This window comes from Malaclemys terrapin, chromosome 5, assembly GCF_027887155.1.
Source record: "Malaclemys terrapin pileata isolate rMalTer1 chromosome 5, rMalTer1.hap1, whole genome shotgun sequence".
Lineage (NCBI taxonomy): Eukaryota > Metazoa > Chordata > Testudines > Emydidae > Malaclemys > Malaclemys terrapin.
In genome coordinates this window covers 26,555,631-26,576,300 of record NC_071509.1, presented here as the reverse complement: position 1 = coordinate 26,576,300, position 20,670 = coordinate 26,555,631, and the positions used below count along the sequence as shown (strand labels likewise).

At 46.2% G+C, this 20,670-nt stretch overlaps 1 protein-coding gene across 2 annotated transcripts in view; it reads left to right on the top strand.

Annotated features, from left to right (window-relative positions):
- Positions 1-20,670, top strand: part of STK32B (serine/threonine kinase 32B) — a 278,502-nt gene that overhangs the window by 35,734 nt on the left and 222,098 nt on the right. For both annotated transcript variants that reach the window (XM_054028968.1, XM_054028969.1), the window contains one exon: positions 16,253-16,404. In XM_054028968.1, the coding sequence (XP_053884943.1) occupies positions 16,253-16,404 (152 nt within the window). The remainder of the gene's footprint in view (positions 1-16,252; positions 16,405-20,670) is intronic.

Here is a 20,670-nt window from a genome sequence, read left to right as displayed (position 1 = left end):
TGTAAAAGGTCTCCAGGGTGGGTTCATGGGAGATGAGGTTGTAGAGTTTCTCTTGGAGTTGTTTGGGGAAGGATTTGATGGTATCTTTAAATTCTTGTGTAAACTGTGGTTTGGGGTCTCCTTTGAGTTCTTTATAGTAGGTTGCAAGAGTTGTCTGTTAGTCTCGTTGATGTAGTCATCACTATTAAAGACTATGATGGTGCCCCCTTTGTTTGCTGGTTTGATCGCTATCTGATAGTTGGATTTAATTGGCTATATAGCTATCTTATGTCAGTAGTGGAGAGATTGTGGTAGATACAATATTTGCTGAGAATATCACTGATTTTTTTCCCCTGAAGCAATGGATGTTATCATCCAATGTGTGGTTTTTGTCTACTGGAGGGTGTCCAGTCAGATTATTCTTTTTTTTCTTATGACTGTTGGTGTGGATATGATAGTTGTGGGTAGTGGTATCTTTGTTGTGACAGAATTCCTTGAGCTGGTGTCAGCAGAAAGATTCTTCTAGTTCTCCACATGTTAGTATGGTATCAGATTCTGTGGTGGGGCAGAAATCCAGTCTCCTGGAGAGTACAGATACTTCAGTTCCAGTTAGGGGCAGTCTTGATAGGTTGATGATGTTGAGGTGTTGTGTATTGTCCTCATGGGGGTTCTGGTGTCATGGTATCTCCCAGAGGTGGTTCCACTTTTTGTTTTTGTGTTGGATGGTGGACATCAGCCTTTTTTAGGGTTGTTCTGAGTTTCCTGAATGATCTCCAGGTAGGTTTCCTGATTTTTTTTTCCTTCCAGTGTTTGGGAGCATGTGATAATTTCTTGTTTGAGGAGTTCCCTTCTGGAGTATGTAAGATGGTTCCTCAGTTTTTCTGAGGTCCTTCTGGAGAGCTTTCCCACACACTTGGAGTTGTATGTAGTGGTCAAGGGTTAGAGATGGAGAGTCCTCTGGAGATGATGATGTGTTTCTTGCATCTGCTCAGGAAGTAGATGTTGCCATTCAGTCTGGCTTCCTTCATCATGTTGTTAAATTTCCATTTTAAGGAGCGGTGATTGTTGTTCCCCCTCTTATGGCCACCTCGGCCTCTTTTGTCTTGTGATGGCTGTAGGACTTTTTATGACACTCCTAACTTTATATTTTACTGCTACTGGGATGCAGCATCTATGTAGATATATCTTATATATATCTTGCTACAGCAACCTTAGACCTCTGCAGGGTTCGACTGCAGGTGGCCGCTGATATGACAGCCAGGCAAGGACTTTGCACAGCTCAGCATGCTTTTGTGCACAGTGCTCAAGGTGATTCTCTCCATCAGCTGTCCTTCTCTTCCCCTCTGGAGCTAACTCCCTCAGCAGCTACCCTGTCTCCCTAGAGACAGCCTTAAAAAGAAGAAAGCATTTTCCCTGACTTTTGTTGACACCTGAGTGGCACGTTATCTTCAATATTTTACTGCAATAGTATTTGTTGTATGAGAACTCACATGCCACTCAGGAGATAGGAGGATGCGCTCTTGAGATATAAAGACCTTAGAAGTGGCCACTGGACTTTCAAATGACCCTATACCAACATGCACCATTCTCTCAGAGGAGCACTATCTCTATTGAGATTGACAGGGCAGATGCAGTCTTGTAACTACAGTAGTAGTTCTTTTACTAGAGAAAGTGAAAAAGTATACCACAATGGCTGTGAGCAGGATAGGAAAGGGGCCATGGATGTGGAGGGGGAGAAAAAAAGGAGTAAAATTAGTTTTCCCGAAATAAAAAGGTTTATTTACCCTGCTCAGGCTGATGCTTCTCTGACAGGTAAGGCTGCAATTCAGCAAAGGATGTCCTTAAATACTGAGTGACCTAAGTTCTGAGCCTTATTTAGGTAGTGATTCAGTAAGGTACACAAGCATATATGTACCTTTGGACAAGTGAGCAGTCCCACTGACTTTGTCCCTAACTTCCTCTATGGTTTGGGTAGCTACTTTCCCAGTTTTCTCCTCTGTACCACAGGGCATTGATATTTCACAGTATCTTGAGATCTCTGGGTGAAGGGAACTTTCGAAGTTCAGGGCACTGTACCATTAATATTTCCTCTAATACCCAAAGCTGGCCAAGTCCAGTGGGGAACACAATTGAAAAAATCATTCAAACTGCAAATTCCTAAAATAAGTCCAGGTAACAGTTGTTTTACACCCTATCAAATATTGCAAGTGTGTGCTTGCATCTGAGCTAACTAGATTTTTTTTCTTCCTTAATAGAGTTCTGTAAAATGTGGGTCTAATCAAATTACAGTAAAAATCATATATTTGGATATTCAATAAATTAAATATTGACTAGGAATGAAATACTATAATTTTCATTTAGCTTTACTGCAGATGTAACCATGTAATTGCAGGCTCGCACAGGCAGGATAATTTGTATTCAGGTGCAGGGTCTACTTTCCAGGGATATTATTGTACCAGACTTCTTCAAATTCTCTGTTCAAATTGTCAAGTACATTGAACAGTCTGCAGGAGCGGCCCCTATTTTACTAGCTAGGGCGGAAAACGTTTGTGGAAACACCACCCCACCAGCAGCTGAAACAAAAAGAACAAAACCCCTCCAAAATTTTTAGGGTTACTATACGTCCTCTTTTTCCCGGACATGTCCGCTTTTCGGCAGTCAAACCCCCGTCCGGGGGGAATTGCCAAAAAGCCGAACGTGTCCGGGAAAATGGTGGCTCTGCTCCTCCCCGACTCTTCGGCTCTGTTTAAGAGCCGGGCTGCCCGAGCGCTCGGGCTTTGGGCAGCCCCCGTGCCTCCAGACCCTGCGCCGCCGGAGCCTGGGAGGGGAAGTGCCCGGCTGGGGGCGCAGGGTCCGGAGGCATAGGGGCTGCCCAAAGCCCGAGCGCTACCGGCTTCACGGTTTGCTGGGCAGCCTCCAGACCCTGCGCCCCCGGCTGGGTGCTTCCCCTCCCGGGCTCCAGCTGCGCTGGGGAAGTGCCGGCTGGGGGTGCAGGGTCTGGGGGCTGCCTGGCAAACCCTGAAGCCGGTAGCACTGGGGCAGCCCTTTCCCCCTGGCTGGGAGTGGAAGGGAGGAGGGGGCGGAGTTAGGGTGGGGAAGGGGCGGAGTTGGGGCGGGGCAAGGGGTGGGGAAATGGGCGGGGCCAGGGCCATGGAGGGTCCTCTTTTTTTATTTATGAGATATGGTAACCCTATCCAAAATACCCCAGAACACCACCCCACAGCCAGCCAATCAGAGTGGAAAAAACAGCAAAATAAAAAAGCCAAACAGTGTGGCAGTCCCTGGAAATTGGCATTCAGGGTCATTGCCCTGCATGTCTGCCCCCAGAACAAACCCTGACAATCTTACCTCCTTAAATTAAATTAAGATTTGAATGTACAAACACTTCCTTCTCCTATAGATCTCTGGTGTTGAGACTCAGGGCTCAGATCTGATGCTTACTGGGCACTGGTATAAATCAGAAATAGTTCTACTGAAGTCAAGGGAGCGACACTGGTGTAAAACGAATTGTGACTCTCCTGGATAGATGGGAGATGTAACAGGTATATGTTCTCCAGCAGGGAAAGTGATTCTCAGCAATCCCCATCATTGGTAGAGGAAGTGTTTGTTTAGGGCCATTTGACTAGGTGGGGATACTGCACAGCACAGTAAATTTCTCTGCAGGGTACAGGTAGCAGATTGAAACTGGTTAAGAGACAAATTCTGCCATCTTTTTATACAATAAATCCTTTTCCAGACCCCACCTCCATTACACAACGGTGTGAGGGCTAGATAGAATTGTGGTCCTGGGGACCTGTTGAGCAGGGGGTGTAAACTGGATCTCAAATTTGTGTAATGATGTGTGTCCTCCCTTTGCATGTTGGAGAACTCAGAGGCAGAATGCAGCTCAGCACTGGACTTTACTCTGGATTGTGCCTCAAAGGCGCAATCTAGCTCTGAAGTCATAATCACATCAGTTTCACTCTCCAGCTGGCTCCATGGGGAAGGCAACCCTGTGTGAATATTGCCCTTGTCAGATTCTTTGTCAGCTGCTAGCTTTAAGAGAACAAAATTAGAGGAAACATATCAGTCTTTAGATTTTATCAGGTGAAAGGGACTATTCAATCTCCCAGCGACAGCAGCTCAGGCATGTAAAAACAACTCTCTGTGGCTAGAACATTTTCATAAGGGACATTTTAAAAATCAGCATCACAAACCCTAAAACCAAACTGATAGACAATTTCAGCAGCTGCCACTGACACTGAAGCTGGGGGTACCAACTGTGCAGAGCTCTAATTATTGATTTGATATTCACAAGGAAATTCTAAATGGATAACATTTGTAATGGGAGCACAACAGGTGGAGAATCCCACACTATGTGCAAATGAGGGAACTGTTCACTGGCCTCCCCATTTACACATCAGTTAGCCTGTTTCTCTTTACAAATTTGTGTTCCCATTTTTATTTTTGCACTTGTTGTGGTCCATGTTTCAAAATGTCTCCAAGCATAGGTGCCGACTTCTGCTACTGCCGGTAGGTGCTCCACCCCTCTCTGTCCCCAGCCCTGCCCTGACTCCACCCCTTCCATGAGGCCCCACCCCTATTCCAACCCCTTCCCCAAAGTCCCCGCCCCAACTCCACTCCCTCCCTGCCCGTATTCCGACTCCTTCCCCAAGTCCCAGCCCCGCCTCTTCCCTGCCTCCTCCCCTGAGTGCACCACATTCCCACTCCTCCCCTGCCCTCCCAGAGCTGCCAAACAGCTGTTTGATGGTGGCGGGAAGCTGGGAGGTAGGCGGAGGAGCGGGGATGCGGTGCGCTTGGGGGGGAGGAGGCGGAGGAGGAGGTGGGGTGGCGGCGGTGGGGGAGAGTTTGGCTGCCGGTAGGTGCAGAGCACCCACTAATTTTTTCCCCGTGGGTGCTCCAGTCCCGGAGCACCCGCGGAGATGGGGCCTATGTCTCCAATAATTTGAAAGTATTTAGCAATACAAACATTCCATGATTTCCAGAAACTTTAAGTATTTTAATGAAAATTCTCATTAATCTCAAAGAAAATTATATGTTGAAAAAGGTATAGGAACAAGTTATTATAACAGTTGCTTTTACGTTTTTTTTAAGTCACATCTTTACAAGTTACATGTGTATCCTATAATAACAGAGGGTCTGAGTCCATCATGAGCACCTCCATATTGTTCAACCCCCTCATCTTCAGTGGGAGTGGAGAGAGTTTAACCCCTTTCAGGAGCAGGTGCTTGTTTAAAGCACTTTTAAAATCAATTTAAACACAATATTTATAAAAGTTATCTTAATTTCAAATGTCAGAGCAGATTTGACATGCTGAGTGCATGATCTATTGGTATCTTAAGACTGGTTTCTGCCACCTTTAAACTGTAGCACCTCACTTTTTGAGCAGTCTCGCAGAAATCTCAACGGGGCCCATAGTAAGCAGGCTCTTAATGTAACAGAACAGGTGGTTTCTGAGGAAACCTGGCAATCCTGGCCAAGGATTGGAAGGAATAAAAGTAAGCCAATGTTCATGTAAGTGAATGACTTCTGGGCTTTGGGTGGTGAGTAAAAAAATCGATTACTGGTTGATTTACATAGTGCATCGGGAATGTGGTTTGGAGCATCTAGCATTCTATAAACATTCATTTAATTTCAGACTGAGAATCAAGAAAATCTACTGAAATGCCTGCTTTTTACACTCCTACAGAGCTTGGACAAGTTTGAACATTTTCCCTCTCACCTTCCCTCCGCCATCTTTTAATGCTCCCATACACATATAGGGAACTGGGGAGAATAACAACAACAATAGGGAAAAAAAGTAACAGCTTGTGGTGGTGCTGTATTGACATCTTGGCACTCAGCCTGTAGTTATCCTGAGTTCTTTCACTAATAATTAGACTTCCACTGACTATATAAGGAAAAAAAAACACTTAAAACTTTTATTGGGCTCACCATTATACATCACTGATGGGTTTAGCCAAAACTTTATCATCCTTGTTTTCCTTGATAACTAGACCCCTTCTATCATCAAGAAAGGCAATCAGAAGCTGTATTTATTCACATCTGAAAATCTGACTTTAACTTTATATGTTAATAGCATATAATGCCTTAGGGATTGTCAGGGGGTTGATGTCTGAGCCTGGCAGCACCACCTAGTGGCAGTGATCTGGGCCAGGCTGTCCAGTGACAAGCGTCAGTGGGCAGTGGTAGAGGAACCCAGACCCTTCTTGCTCTACCCAGGGCTGGCTCCAGGCACCAGCTTGTCAAGCAGGTGCTTGGAGCGGCCGCTCCGGAGAGGGGTGGCACGTCTAGGTATTCGGCGGCAATTCGGCGGATGGTCCCTCGCTCCGCCTCGGAGCGAAGGACCTCCCGCCAAATTACCGCCGCAGATCGCGATCACGGCTTTTTTTTTTTTTTTTTTGGCTGCTTGGAGCGGCCAAAACCCTGGAGCTGGCCCTGGCTCTACCAGGTTCCAGCCCAGGACCCTGTAAATAATAACTCAGATATGTGGCTTAGGGGCAGGCACCCTTACACCTATTCCCTGGGGTGCTTCCTATCCAGCTTTGATTCCTACATCAGTGCCACTAGTCAGCTTCTGGATTCCCCCTGGAGTTCTCTCTGACTGCATTCAGAGAGTCTTCCTCTACCAGCTGCAGTCCAGATTCTGTGGGGTGACGGGCTTGTGGCAGCTGTCTCAGCTATGTGGAGCTTCACCCTCAACTGCTCCCCTGTTGTGTCCACCTAGACTGAGCTGAGCTGCTCCCTTTTTGAGCCCAGCCTCCAATGTGAGCATGCCCAGCAGATACAGATGGGCAGGGCCTTCTGGGCCACTGAACTCTTCTTTAATCCTTAGTCCGCCGGTGTGGAGATCGTACACTCCATCACAGGACTAGGTTAGGTCTCAAGGACACAGCCCATAGAAACTGGCAACCCATTGCTGCACTGTCCCAAAGCTGCCCTGGAAAGGCTCAGATCCTGTTGCTCATTTCCTCTCAGGGGATGGAAAGTAATTTGCTGATGTCAATAACAGCTCTGCTGGCTGTAGCATTGGGGTGCTGCCAGGGTTTTAATCCATTCCCCAGCCCTCCTTCCTGACTCTCCACCCACCTGCTTTGGCGTGAAGGTGTCAGTGGTCATACAGCTCGCATTATCCCTTCAGATCTGGAACTAGGTCCCAGGTGCTCCTGCATGGGTGGACTGTCTGGGCCAGAATCTAGCTTTTATGTGACAAACCATTATAATGAAATTAGAGGGTTCAGCTGCTCTGACTCCTCTCCATTCTTCCTGAGTAATGATGGATTTGAAGCAAGCATACTAATTTAAACACACTTTAAAATGCCACACAATTTTTTTCCTGTACCAGTATTTTGTTTGACTTTCCAGCACCTATCTTCCAACCTTAGGCACTTCACCATTTTAAAAACAATATTTTATAAAACACTTTAAAATCCTGTAGCCCAAATATTGTACCTGCGCATATGTATAATAGCTCCAATGCAAAACAAATAGATCACATGCTCTTAACACCCCTCCTCTGCAGTTGCCTAAGAGAAGTGACTGGAACTATGAAAACTCTGGGCAGTGATGATCATGGGAGAGAAACAGATTCCAAAGGCAAGATACCTAGCCAGCAGCTCTCTTTTTCTGAAACTAATGGTATGTAACTCCCATACCTTCACTGGTCACAGCTGTGATAGTATCACACGGGGTGAGAGGTAGTCTTAAGTAGAGATGTTTGGGAGTTTTTAGACAAAATGTTTTTCACCAGAAAATGCCAATGCATCAAAACAAACTGTTCACAGGAAAGGGTCGGTTTCAATAAATTTCCCATTTCAAAAACATTTTGGAAAATTGTTTTGAAAATGGTGAAGCAGCGTGTTTTATTTTTGAAATGAAAAAGTTCTGTTTGAAACAATGTTTTGTTTAGATATTTGGATGCTTTCCCAGTTTACCAATATTACCTCAGTCTCTTTCTGGTCTGAGCGTTAGTCCTCATTCAACCCCCAATCTTGAATAAACAAGGGACTATTCATCCCACTGCCTCAGTTGATATTCCTCAATCAAGTTTGTGTTGTATAACTACTGCATTCTACAGCCATTTAAAAAATAAACATATACTTAAAGTAAATATCCAGAGCACTCTGCAAAAGAGCTTTATAGATTTAGTGCCACTACCTTTTCCTTCTTTGAACCTTTCCTTAAGACCCACCTCTGTTTGATTTCTTGTCGGCATCACATCAATTTATGATGTCTTGAAGAGCAGATGGAGTTAGCTGGAACTCACTTTATCTTTAAAAAATTGCAAATATATATAAATTGTGTATATTTGATTCTATTCCTCTTCCTGCCCTTACTCTTTGTATGTCATGATTTCTGAGGGCCAGATTCCGATCCCCTTACTCATGATATTCCCCTTTAAGTCATTGAAGTGTAAAATGCTATTCAATGTGAGTAAAATTGTCGAAATGTCCCTTAGATTGTCCTTCCCCCCCAGAATCTTGCAGTGGGTGAAACTGTTTGGTGCACTGAAACTGCAGTCCAGGGAGGGAGTCCTAAAGTGACTTTCAGTCATCTTTGCCCCTTCCAAAACCTTGGCTGCTCTGGAGCGCCCTGGTGTAAGTTAGCCATGGGGAGCCTAAATTATGGCAGCCTCCTCGGGCTGCTATATGGGATGCAGCACTGCTTATAATCTTTGCAGCACTGTCTCTCCTCTGGCCCCATCTCTGACATGCCCTTCCACCCCCAGAAGATACTCCCTATGCTAGGACAGGCTAGGCATACTCAGAAGGCAGCCTTATGGCTGTCTTCAATGGTTCCTGCCAGGGTCGCCCAGAGGAGGGAGCAAGTGGGGCAATTTGCCCCGAGCCCCGCAGGGGCCCCCAAGAGTATGTCAGAGGCTCCCCCGGCCTCCATCCATTTTATGTGGTATAAATGACTGCACCACAACTAAGGTGGGGCAGAGTTTGTCTGGGGCTTACCCAGGAAGGACAGCTCTGCTTTGTGGTGGTGATAGTGGAGGAAGGAGGTCAGAAACTGTTGTAAAAAAGTGCTTGGTGGTCAGCTTTCCAGCAATGACTCAACCTCCCCCCCCCCCCCCCCCCCGACCCCCCGGAATAAAGGTATGAAACCTGGGTGGGGCAAGTCTCTTTGTTCCTTGCAGAAAGGTAGCCAGCACCCTCCCTCCCTCCCCTAGCGGAGGCGAATGGGAGGCTGGGTTAGTACATGCTGTGGGCATTATGCTAGTTGCTCCTTTTAAAGGGGGACTGGGAAGGAATTTTTCCTGCACCACCTGAATTGGCTTCGGTGGAGTGAGGTTTTTTTCACTTCCCCACAGCAGGTGTGAGGGAGGACCTTTTCTGGTGAGAAGAAAAGGTGGTAGCCCATATGTCGCAACTTATTTTGTAAGTGTGGGGCAGATGTCCAGTGCAGGTACTCCATAGGGAAGGCAGCCAGTGACCAGATAAATGGCCTGGTAAAGGACTTAAAAGGAGGTACTGGATAAAGGACAGAATGGGGAAGGGGGTTGGGGACTCCTCTGATTGGTACGGCAGGGAGGCAACCCCCCGTTCTCATAGCTCTCCTTAACCCTCTTACGAGGGTGGTGGATGGTGAGGTCCAAGTCATAGGTCGGCTGGGGGACTTGGATGGAAACAAAGTACGGCTGGTGGAAGCCACGAAGAATTGATTTTATAGTCCCAGACATCTATATAATAAAGTTGCAGCCTGATTAAAATCCATAACAAGTGTCTCCTGTCCTTCTTGCAGTGTACCCAGACAATTGGCTAAAGCATGGGTGAAGTTCTCATAGAATGTTTTATGCATTTGTACAGTGCTTAGTAGAATGGGACTTGGATTCTGATTGGAGCCCGTGCATGCTACTGTTATACAAATACTAAATAGGAATAACATGGTAAATTCTAGCAAAAAGTATGTTAGAACACCTTCGAGGGGGTGACTTTAAAAAAGCCTGCAGGAACAAGAGCATTGAATGGGAAAGCTTCTCAGTCTATCCTTAGCCCACATTGTTTTGCTGCAGTATTTAGCATTTGTTGTGAATGTGAGATCACTCACTGCTTTCAGGCCCAGATACATTTTAACCCCACATTCCAATGTTACCACAGATGGAGTTTCAGGCCTTGTCTACACTACGAGAGTAGTTCGATTTTACTTAAATCGAATTTTTGGAATCGATATTGCAAAGTCGAACGTGTGTGTCCACACTAAGGACAGTAATTCGACTTTGTGAGTCCACACTAACGGGGAAAGCGTCGACATTGGAAGTGGTGCACTGTGGTCAGCTATCCCACAGTTCCCGGAGTCCCCGCTGCCCATTGGAATTCTGGGTGGAGCCGCAAATGCCTTCTGGGTAAAAAAAATGTGTCCAGGGTGCTTTTGGGTAACTGTCGTCATCCGTCCATCACTCCCGCCCTCCCTCCCTGAAAGCGCCGGCGGGAAATCAGTTCGCGCACTTTTCTAGTCAGTGACAGCGCGGACGCCACAGCACTGCGAGCATGGAGCCTGCTGCAACCATCACTGCAGTTGTGGCCGCTCTCAACGCCTCGCAACTTATCATACACCTTTCCCTGAGGCAGATGCAGAAAAGTCAGGCGAGGAGGCTACGTCAACGCGGTGATGGCCTGAAGTCTGAGAGTAGCACAGACCTCTCAGAAAGCAGGGGACCCAGCGCCGAGAACATCACGGTGGCAATGGGTCATGTTGATGCCGTGGAACGGCGATTCTGGGCACGGGAAACAAGCACTGAGTGGTGGGACCGCATAGTGCTGCAGGTCTGGGATGAATCCCAGTGGCTGCGAAACTTTCGCATGCGGAAGGGAACTTTCCTGGAACTTTGTGAGTTGCTGTCCCCTGCCCTGAAGCGCAATGACACCCGGATGCGAGCAGCCCTGACTGTCCAGAAGCGAGTGGCCATAGCCCTGTGGAAAATTGCAACGCCAGACAGCTACCGGTCAGTCGCGAACCAGTTTGGGGTGGGCAAATCTACCGTGGGGGTTGTTGTGATGCAAGTAGCCAAGGCAATCGTTGATGTACTGCTGCCAAAGGTAGTGACCCTGGGAAACGTGGAGGCGATCATAGATGGCTTCGCAGCGATGGGATTCCCAAACTGCGGTGGGGCCATAGATGGAACTCACATCCCTATCCTGGCACCGGACCACCAGGCCAGCCAGTACATTAACAGAAAGGGCTACTTTTCCATGGTGCTGCAAGCACTGGTGGACCACAGGGGACGTTTTACCAACATCTACGTGGGATGGCCGGGCAAGGTTCATGACGCTCGTGTTTTCAGGAACTCTGGTCTGTTTAGACGGCTGCAGCAAGGTATTTACTTCCTGGACCACAAAATAACTCTTGGGGATGTGGAGATGCCTATAGTCATCCTCGGGGACCCAGCCTACCCGCTAATGCCCTGGCTCATGAAGCCCTATACTGGCGCCCTGGACACTGAAAAAGAACTCTTCAACTACCGGCTGAGCAAGTGCAGAATGGTGGTGGAGTGTGCTTTTGGCCGTCTCAAGGGGAGATGGAGAAGCTTACTGACTCGCTGTGATCTCAGCGAAACCAATATCCCCATTGTTATTGCAGCTTGCTGTGTGCTCCACAATCTCTGTGAGAGCAAGGGGGAGACCTTTATGGCGGGGTGGGAGGTTGAGGAAAATAGCCTGGCTGCTGATTACTCACAGCCAGACAGCCGGGCAATTAGAAGAGACCAGCGGGAAGCGCTGTGCATCCGGAAGGCTTTGAAAGCAAAGTTCCTGAGTGAGCAGGGTAACCTGTGACTTTAAAGTTTGTGTATTGAGAAGCTAAACCTGCCCCCGTTTCTTTGCCCAGTTAATGTTGACTATCCTATCCAGTTACATACCCCCTTCACCCCACTTCCAACACACGTTTCAAAATAAAAATAGTTCTACTTTGTTAAAGCACACCGTTTTCTTTAATACTGTATTCGCGGGAATTTTTTAAAACTGGGACGCAGACTGTGGTGCGGAGCGGGTGTACTGTAGTGGCGCGAATGCAGCTTCTAAACTCAAGGATTGACAGGCTCCGCTGCGGTGGGATGGTTGTTTCAACGGAGCCTGTCACCCCTCCTGATAGGGACTGTGTGTATGGGGGGGTCTATGTGACTTTGTGGCAGGGGGAGGACGGTTACAGATCCCCTGCTGTGTGGCTCTGTGATCCTGCCTAAGGACCGCCGCTTAAGATCTGTAACTGCCCTCCCCTGCCACAAAGTCACAGAGCAACCCACCCCCCACCACATAACATGAAAACAACCTCCCAGACTAACCAGGGTAACTAGTCACTGCATCACTGCACTATGTATGTGCCCTGCTGCTGTGCCTGCCCCCGACTATATACCCTGCCAAAGGTGACTGTCCTGTCGAATTACCAACCCCCTATCCCCCCCTCCTCCAAAAGAACATGATGGAAACAGTAGTTAACAGAAACGTATTTTTTATTATCAACCAAACATGGAACTGGGAAAGTGAAACTTGGACGGGGGCTTGTGTCAGGCGGGAAGGAAAGAACTTGTCAAATTTTGGGGAATGAGAGCCTTCTGCTGCTCGAGCTCTCTGCAGGGGTGGAGTGAGAGTTAGCAGGGACTCTGCCGCCTCTCCTTCTGTGCACTTTGGGTGAGGGGAGTATGGGACTTGGTGGCGGGGGAGGGCGGTTAGAGATGGACTGCAGCGGGGCTCTGTCCTCCTGCCTCCGTTCCTGCAGAACATCCACAAGGCGCCGGAGCGTGTCCGTTTGCTCCCTCATTAGTCCAAGCAGGGTTTGAGTCGCCTGCTGGTCTTCCTGACGCCACCTCTCCTCCCGATCCATGTTGGCTTGGTGCATTCGGGTCAAGTTCTCCCGCCACTGGGTCTGCTGTGCTGCCTGGGCTCTGGAGCAGGCTATAAGCTCCGAGAACATGTCCTCCCGTGTCCTCTTCTTCTTATGCCTAATCCGCGCTAGCCTCTGGGAGTGTGATGACAGGCTAGGTTGTGAGACAGTCGCAGATGGGGCTGTGGGAATGGGAAAAAGGGAGTGAATTCCTCAGAAAGATAAATGTAGTTGTGAACAAAGAACATAGTCTTTCTCTGTTAACAAGACCATGCACAGCACCTATCACATGCGCACTCAGCACAAGGTCGAATTCTCGGCCTTCGCATTCAGTGCCTGGGGTCTTCTACAGCACATTTGAGAAGCCTCTCAGGAGAACGGAATTTCTGTTGCAGGCAGACATGGTAAGCCGTAGACTTGTGGCAGCTTAAAACTTTAATATTAGCAATGGCCTCATTTCACATTGAAATCAATGTCGGTCCCTGCTGCCAGCAATTCGGCAAGCAGGAAGTCTGCTCCTGTCCCACACCCTCGCGGCTGTCCCCGGGAACGATCCCTTTCGGCTGCCCCTCTCCCGCCTCCACCGCGTGGCTGCAAACCAGCGGTTACAGTTCTGTAAAGGAACGGCAAAGCAGTCCCAACACTAACATTCCCCTACCTCATTCAAAGCAGGTCATCATGAGCGACATCACCCTCATGAGGATCTCTGACAGCGAGAAAGAGAGAATGCTCCGGGAAAGCCTGCAAAGACCAGGGCCGTATGCCGCCATGCTGTGCAGAGCAATGATTCCAGAGTACTTGATAGTCTCGTGGCGTGGCAACGTGTCCTACTACGGAGGACCCAATAAGGCCGCTCTCCCCAAGAACCTAATGCAGCGGATTTCCAATTACCTCCAGGAGAGCTTCCTCGAGATGTCACAGGAGGATTTCTGCTCCATCCCCGGACATATAGACCGCATTTTACTGTAGCTGCTGTAGCAGTGACTAACCAGTAGAGCGGCTTGGGCAGGACAATCATGCAAAACCGGACATTGCTAGATTTTTTTTCAATAGTTGCACTGCCCATGACTGAACCGTTAAGCTAATCAAACTAATCATGAGAAACCCATTTTTTAAATTGTTAATATTCCTGTTCTGTTACAAATAAATGTTTAGATTTTTACAACACTTACTGGCTGATCCTTCCCCAGATTCTGTGTCCGGGGTAACGGCTGGGGAGGGTTGGTAGGGGATCTCTGTAAGGGTGATGAAGAGATCCTGGCTGTCGGGGAAATCAGCGTTGTGAGCGCTGTCGACTGCCTCGTCCTCCTCATCTCCTTCCTCATCTTCCCCGTCCGCTAACATGTCCGAGGATCCAGCCGTGGACACTATCCCAAATTTAGAGTCCACGGTCACTGGTGGGGTAGTGGTGGCGGCCGCACCGAGGATGGAATGCAGTGCCTCGTAGAAACGGGATGTCTGGGGATGGGATCCGGAGCGTCCGTTTGCCTCTTTGGTCTTCTGGTAGCCTTGTCTCAGCTCCTTGATTTTCACGCGGCACTGCGTTACATCCCGGCTGTATCCTCTCTCTGCCATGTCTTTAGAGATCTTCTCGTAGATCTTTGCATTCCGTCTTTTGGATCGCAGCTCGGAAAGCATGGACTCATCGCCCCACACAGCGATGAGATCCAAGACTTCCCGATCAGTCCATGCTGGGGCCCTCTTTCTATTCTGAGATTGCACGGCCATCACTGCTGGAGAGCTCTGCATCGTTGCCAGTGCTGCTGAGCTCGCCACGATGTCCAGACAGGAAATGAGATTCAAACTGGCCAGACAGGAAAAGGAATTCAAATTCAAATTTTCCCGGGGCTTTTCCTGTGTGGCAGTTCAGAGCATCCGAGCTCATACTGCTGTCCAGAGCGTCAACAGAGTGGTGCACTGTGGGATAGCTCCCGGAGCTATTAGCGTCGATTTCCATCCACACCTAGCCTAATTCGACATGGCCATGTCGAATTTAGCGCTACTCCCCTCGTCGGGGAGGAGTACAGAAGTCGAATTAAAGAGACCTCTATGTCGAACTAAATACCTTCGCGGTGTGGACGGGTGCAGGGTTAATTCGATGTAACGGCGCTAACTTCGACATAAACGCCTAGTGTAGACCAGGCCTCAGAGTGGTTCTTAGAAATGCCTGCTATTTAAAAATATGGCTGTCAGTCCAGTTTTACACAGATCAGAGTTAAGCTAGTCTCTGCTTACACTGACTAGATTATCACTTTGCGTTAGTTTGTTTTACTCTTTGAGTCAATAAGGCTGTACAAGAAACCAAAGCAAAGTGATTTATGGCTTGAGACTAGATGATTGCAATGATCTTTTTCAGCCTTAAAATCTTTGATAGTCCAGTATGAGCAAGATCATCTTTCCCTTAACAATAGTTGGAGAATAGCTCTGATATTTAGATGATCTTTTGTGGCTCATTATCCAAGGAAATGATGATTATATTAAAGTCCAGGTATGTGCATGTGCTTGTGTGAATGAGGACACTGGACAATCTCTTTGTTAAACCAGAGGTTCCCAAAGTATGGGGCGTGCCCTCCTAGAGCAGCATGGCAGGACCTTTATGGGAAGTGTGGAGGGCCTGGGGGTGTGGAGGGTGCCCCATCCAGCCCCTCTCCTCCCTGAGCTCTGCTCCAGCCCCACCTGCAGACACGTTCCAAGCTCCACACCTGGCCTTGTCCACAGCCTGGGTGGGGCTCCACTCCCACCTGGGGCTGAGGCTGGGGGCAGGTTGAGGCCAGGAGTGATGAAGCTGCACCTGATTGTGGGCCTGGCGGTTGGCCCCTGCCGTGGCCCAGTTGTGACTCCACTCTTGCTTTGGCCCCTGGCCACTGCTCAGACCCTGGCCCTGTTCCCAGCCCCAGCCCCATCCCTGTGGCCCCAGCTTTGGCCCTCTTAGCCATGTCCACATTGTGCCCCACTCCCCCAGCCACATCCCACTCGTGACTCAGGGGGAGGGGCAGGGCATGGACAGGGATAAGGGAAGGGCGTGGCCTTCAATAGTTTGGGAACTGCTGCTTTAAACTAAAGGAGGCAGTGTGGCAGTGGACAGAGCACTGGACTGGAACTCAAGAACAGACTGGGTTCTGTTCCTGGCTCTGCCATTAGCCTGCTGGATGACCTTGGGCAAGTCACATCACCTCTATGTGCCTCAGTTCCCCCATTTGTAAAATGGACATAATGATATCTCCTTTGTAAAGTACTTTGAAATCTAGTAATGAAAAGTGCTATATAAAAGCTAAGTTGAGGTCTCACGCAGGATCCTACTGGTTACCAGCATTTATTCCTCCTCAGAGTCTGAGTAATCATCATCATTATTGAAGAAGGATATTTTTTAAAGTCACAATGTTATATTTTTCTGTGATTCCAAAAGGGTAGCAGCTGTGAAACTTCTGTTTTTAACTTTGCTGTCTATTAGGTGTGCATTGTGCAGAAGAGAGACACCAAGAAAATGTATGCCATGAAATACATGAATAAACAAAAGTGTATTGAGAGAGATGAAGTCCGGAATGTCTTTCGAGAGCTACAGATCATGCAGGGCCTTGAGCATCCCTTCCTAGTCAATCTGTGGTAAGCAAGCCTTTAACATTTTATCAGGCTCCTATTGTCTCCTTATTGCTGAACCAATTCAAATTGCTGGGAGTTGAAATCTTGAAAGGATTCTTGGAGACTTTTTTTTGAAGCTATTTAATTTTTTTTCTGTAGTTTTGCCGCTATAAATATTTTAAAGGTGCCCTTTCATGTTGGAATGGTTAAACATCATAATTTGTCTTTTTTACTTTCTGGTGTGTGTTCTTTCTAAATTGCTACAGTAACTGTGTTTAAAAAAACTTGGTCTCCCATGGTTTATTATTTTCTTTGATACTAGTTTTGCTAGGAGTTTGATTACAAGATTATGGTATATTGAAACCATATTGTGAACACTTATAAGGATAAAATAGCTCCTAGCTCAAAGCATGTCTGTTGATGCAGCTGAAACTAAAGGAATGAAAAGCTTTTTGTCTAAGTAGAGTTAACTAGGCAGCCCATGAGACTAAAATTCTGGATCAGATGCAGTTTATAAATAACACACACACACACACTCACTCTCTCTCTCTCTCTCTCACACTCAATGGGCCATCCCTTCCCTAGCTCATCTTGCCAATGCCAACTACAGTATCCCCAGAAGCTTCTCTCCTTTTTAATGTCTTTTAAGGACCATTTTCTACTAGGTGAAATGGCTGTTTTCTCCTCTGGTACATTGTAGAACTGCAGCAAATTACTCAGTTATTCTGGATGTTTACTTCATAAGACCGAGAATAATGAATGTTGTGGGCAGCCATTGTTATAATAAAGATAGTGATATAACATTTGAATGTAGCTGGGAGTTGCAGTAGTTTGGAAATAAGGAGAATAACAGGTATCGTTCAACAGGTGGAAAGTTCAAAAGGAGGTGGCCTGACTCCAGTGATGATTCAAATATTTTCATAGATATGGCAGTAGAGAAAGTATTTTACTGTTTGACTTGTCCTAGCTTCATGGGTAACAGAATCTCTGTAATTCCCCAAAGTACTGTTCTGTTTTGGAAACAGAACTAATGGCTGGGAATAGCATTCAAACATCTATCCATCCCCAGCTACTTTCATGATCTCCGCCTTTATGGTATGTGAGTGCCCCAGCCTCGCATGGTGGATCTGAGAATTTTTTGGCAAAGGGATAATGAGTAGATCAGATATACCTCTGGTGACTTCATAAACTGTATTGCTTATGTCTCAGGACACTGGCGATGGGATGCAAGTTTTCACCTCTGATCTGAAAATAACCTGGATTAGTTGCTGTAGGGATCAAAAGTCATTGCCTTTTCATAGCTCTGCACTTAGCACCTGCTCTGCAGGTGTCCATGGGGCAAACAGGCTGTTGTTTGTGCTTCGGAGTGTTGCTAGTGTTGCTTTCCTTGGACCTCTGGTGTTAGCTGCACTAGCAGAGAGTGCAACATGTTGATTCAGCAGACTGCAATGTTAGTCATAAAGAGAGACCACAGGCTTGGTTCAGTGGCAAAGGTGCTCAGCAAGGTTTATTGTCGACAAAGCACAATAATAGTGTCCCATAGGAGCTACAGGTACACTAACATGTACGCCCATGACAAGGTTCCAGTTCAATCAGCACACCTGGATGCTGGCCCCTAGACTAGTACAAATATGTCTCTCCTATGACTGTTCCTTTTTATACATTGATACAAACAAGTTATGAATTACACTCCAGGTGTTGTTAGTTGCCACCCTTATCCTTATACCTGGTAGTTTGACTGTAACATCCTCATCCATTATCCTGCCATCCCTTCTTTACCTTTACGAGAGATCAGTGTGTTCTTGTACCATCTCTTAAGAATGTGTTTACGTAGTTACTTGAGAACTCTGTTTCTGTTCCATCCTGTCAGGTCAGGAATGCACTTACTTGGTTAGCTGACACCCAATATTCCTATTCTATCAAGCCCTACCCTAATTCATAGCCTCGGTTCATACTGTTTACCCATGCCTAGGGCTCCAGCAAGGCCTACGCAGGCTTGTTACAGTTCTTGGCTGTCTTGGCAGAGAGGCCAAAGACTAGCTGACTGTATGGACAACCAACCTATCTCTTGGCTCTCATTTTGCTCATTCAGTATCTGCATGAGTAAATAATGGAGTGAGATCTGATCCATTTGTTGTCAATTTGGCACCTTTCGTGAGCACTAAGGGCCAGTATTTCTTCTGGTATATATGGCACAATAGAGCTGTACCCATTTATACTAGCAGAGAATTTGGCCCAAAGTTCATTTTTAAGAAAGACCCAACCGTATATATATATCCAAGTGATCCCTGTTTAGGACAGAACCTTCTCTTAATTGGACTATTAGACAGTATAAGCTACAAGAAACTTTAGCAATATTAAAAATGGATCAGTCCCAAAGATCAAACATCTGTTGTGAAACAAATTGTATGCCAGGGTTTGATCTCATAACAGTGAGACTGATTTATCACAGAATTATAATGCCTGACAAATTCCTCTTCTCATTATTGTTCTTTTTCGTGACACAGATTAAAACTGGGAACCGGCAATACCACAAAATGTATTCATTTTCATGACAGGTTTTTATGATAAATAATTAATCTGTTCTTATGACACTCCTGGGACTATAATCTCATGATCTGAGGATTCACATGATATATATCCTGTGTAGCTATTGCCCTAACTGTGCTAGAGAAGTTTAATATTATAAAATACAAGAAAATTTCAGGGTCAAAGAAAGACCACAAAAATCCAAAAAGATCTGCATGAGAAAAATGTTTAACGATGATCTAAAATTGGCTCATAGAGTATAAAAATCCATCTAAGGTGCCTATATGGTCCCCATTACTGCAGTGCTTGAGCACCTCATAATTGTTGATGTATTTATCCTCACAACTCTTCTGTGAAGTATGGAAGTGTTATCCCCATTTTACAGATGGAGAAGTGAGCTACATTGAGGCTAAGTGATTCACCCAGGGTCACAAAGGGAATCTGTGGCAGAGCAGGAACTTACTTGGGAGACTGGGTTGCACTAGGCTAGTGCACTAAGCATTGGACCATCGTTCACTGGACAAAGTTTAGTTGGCCTTTGCATAGACAGCATGCTTCCAGAATCCTAAATGTATTTTGCATGCCTTCTACTGGATGTCTCAAATTTCAACAATCGCAGGCTTTTGTAGTTTGTTCCATATTACAAACATTGTTTGTGTAATACACTTCTGTCTGAAGCTCATAAGCTATCCCACTCCTTAACTTCAGTCCTGACCTTTTTGTTTATTGTATTTTGAGGGCACCAATAAAAATAACATCTGTATGTCTGTCATAAGAATGTTGTTTTTTGTTTCAGATTAGTGTATACACAGATACAGTCCTCTGTTACAGCATGGTTATTTAATAAAAAAGTAACAAATTATTAAATAGAACATTGAAACTATGAAAGGAATGTTTCTGCTAAATGTATGTTCTGTGATCTAAGTATTAATATGTCTTAAAATAATGGAATTTTCATTGATCACCTGTGAAATGAGCAATCTGTTCAATATATTATCACTTGCAGTTTGATGCAATACTAATCTACATGAAATAAGTTTCCATTTTAATTACAACTCACATGGCTGATTAGCAGGGTTCCCTCTGGTGGGTAAATTTTTCACTATACTAATGGTGGAAAGTAGCTGACAAGAACTAGCATTTCTTTTTTTGGTTCTGGCAGTTTTTAGTTCTTTTGAGTTGAAATTGTTTATGTTAATTTTGTTTTTTTTTTCCACATTGTTGTGTATGTGCCTACAGGCTGCAATAAGTACATTTTGCAAATTAGCATATGAATTTTAAAGGGCTAATCATCTTAGTGCATATGTAACACTGAAAGACCCCTGGTTGTCGGCAGGCAGGATTGAACCTGGGACCTCTAGAGGTAAATGCATGAGCCTCTACTGCATGAACTAAAAGCTACAGGGCAATTAGCTAAGGCTGTAGTAGACTCATTAATCTCTAAGTGGTCTCAGTCCCACTAGAGGGGATAGAGCACCACACCCAGGAGGTATGTGGGTTACATATGCACATGGACTGAGCTGGAATCCATGTGAGCTGTTGTGTTCTTTCTGGCGAGGCACATTTGGGAATAGTCTGTCTGTCTGTCTAGACCCCATGCCCCGTTGTCATAGTATCTGAGCTTCTAAAGGTGACGTTGTTGAAACTAATGTGATCTCTTGAAAGTGTGTTTAATTACCATGGCTTGAAATAGGTTTTGCTCTGGGCTTCCCAAAACTGAAGTGCAGTGAAGGCTGTTAACTAGCTTTGCAGATTGGCTAA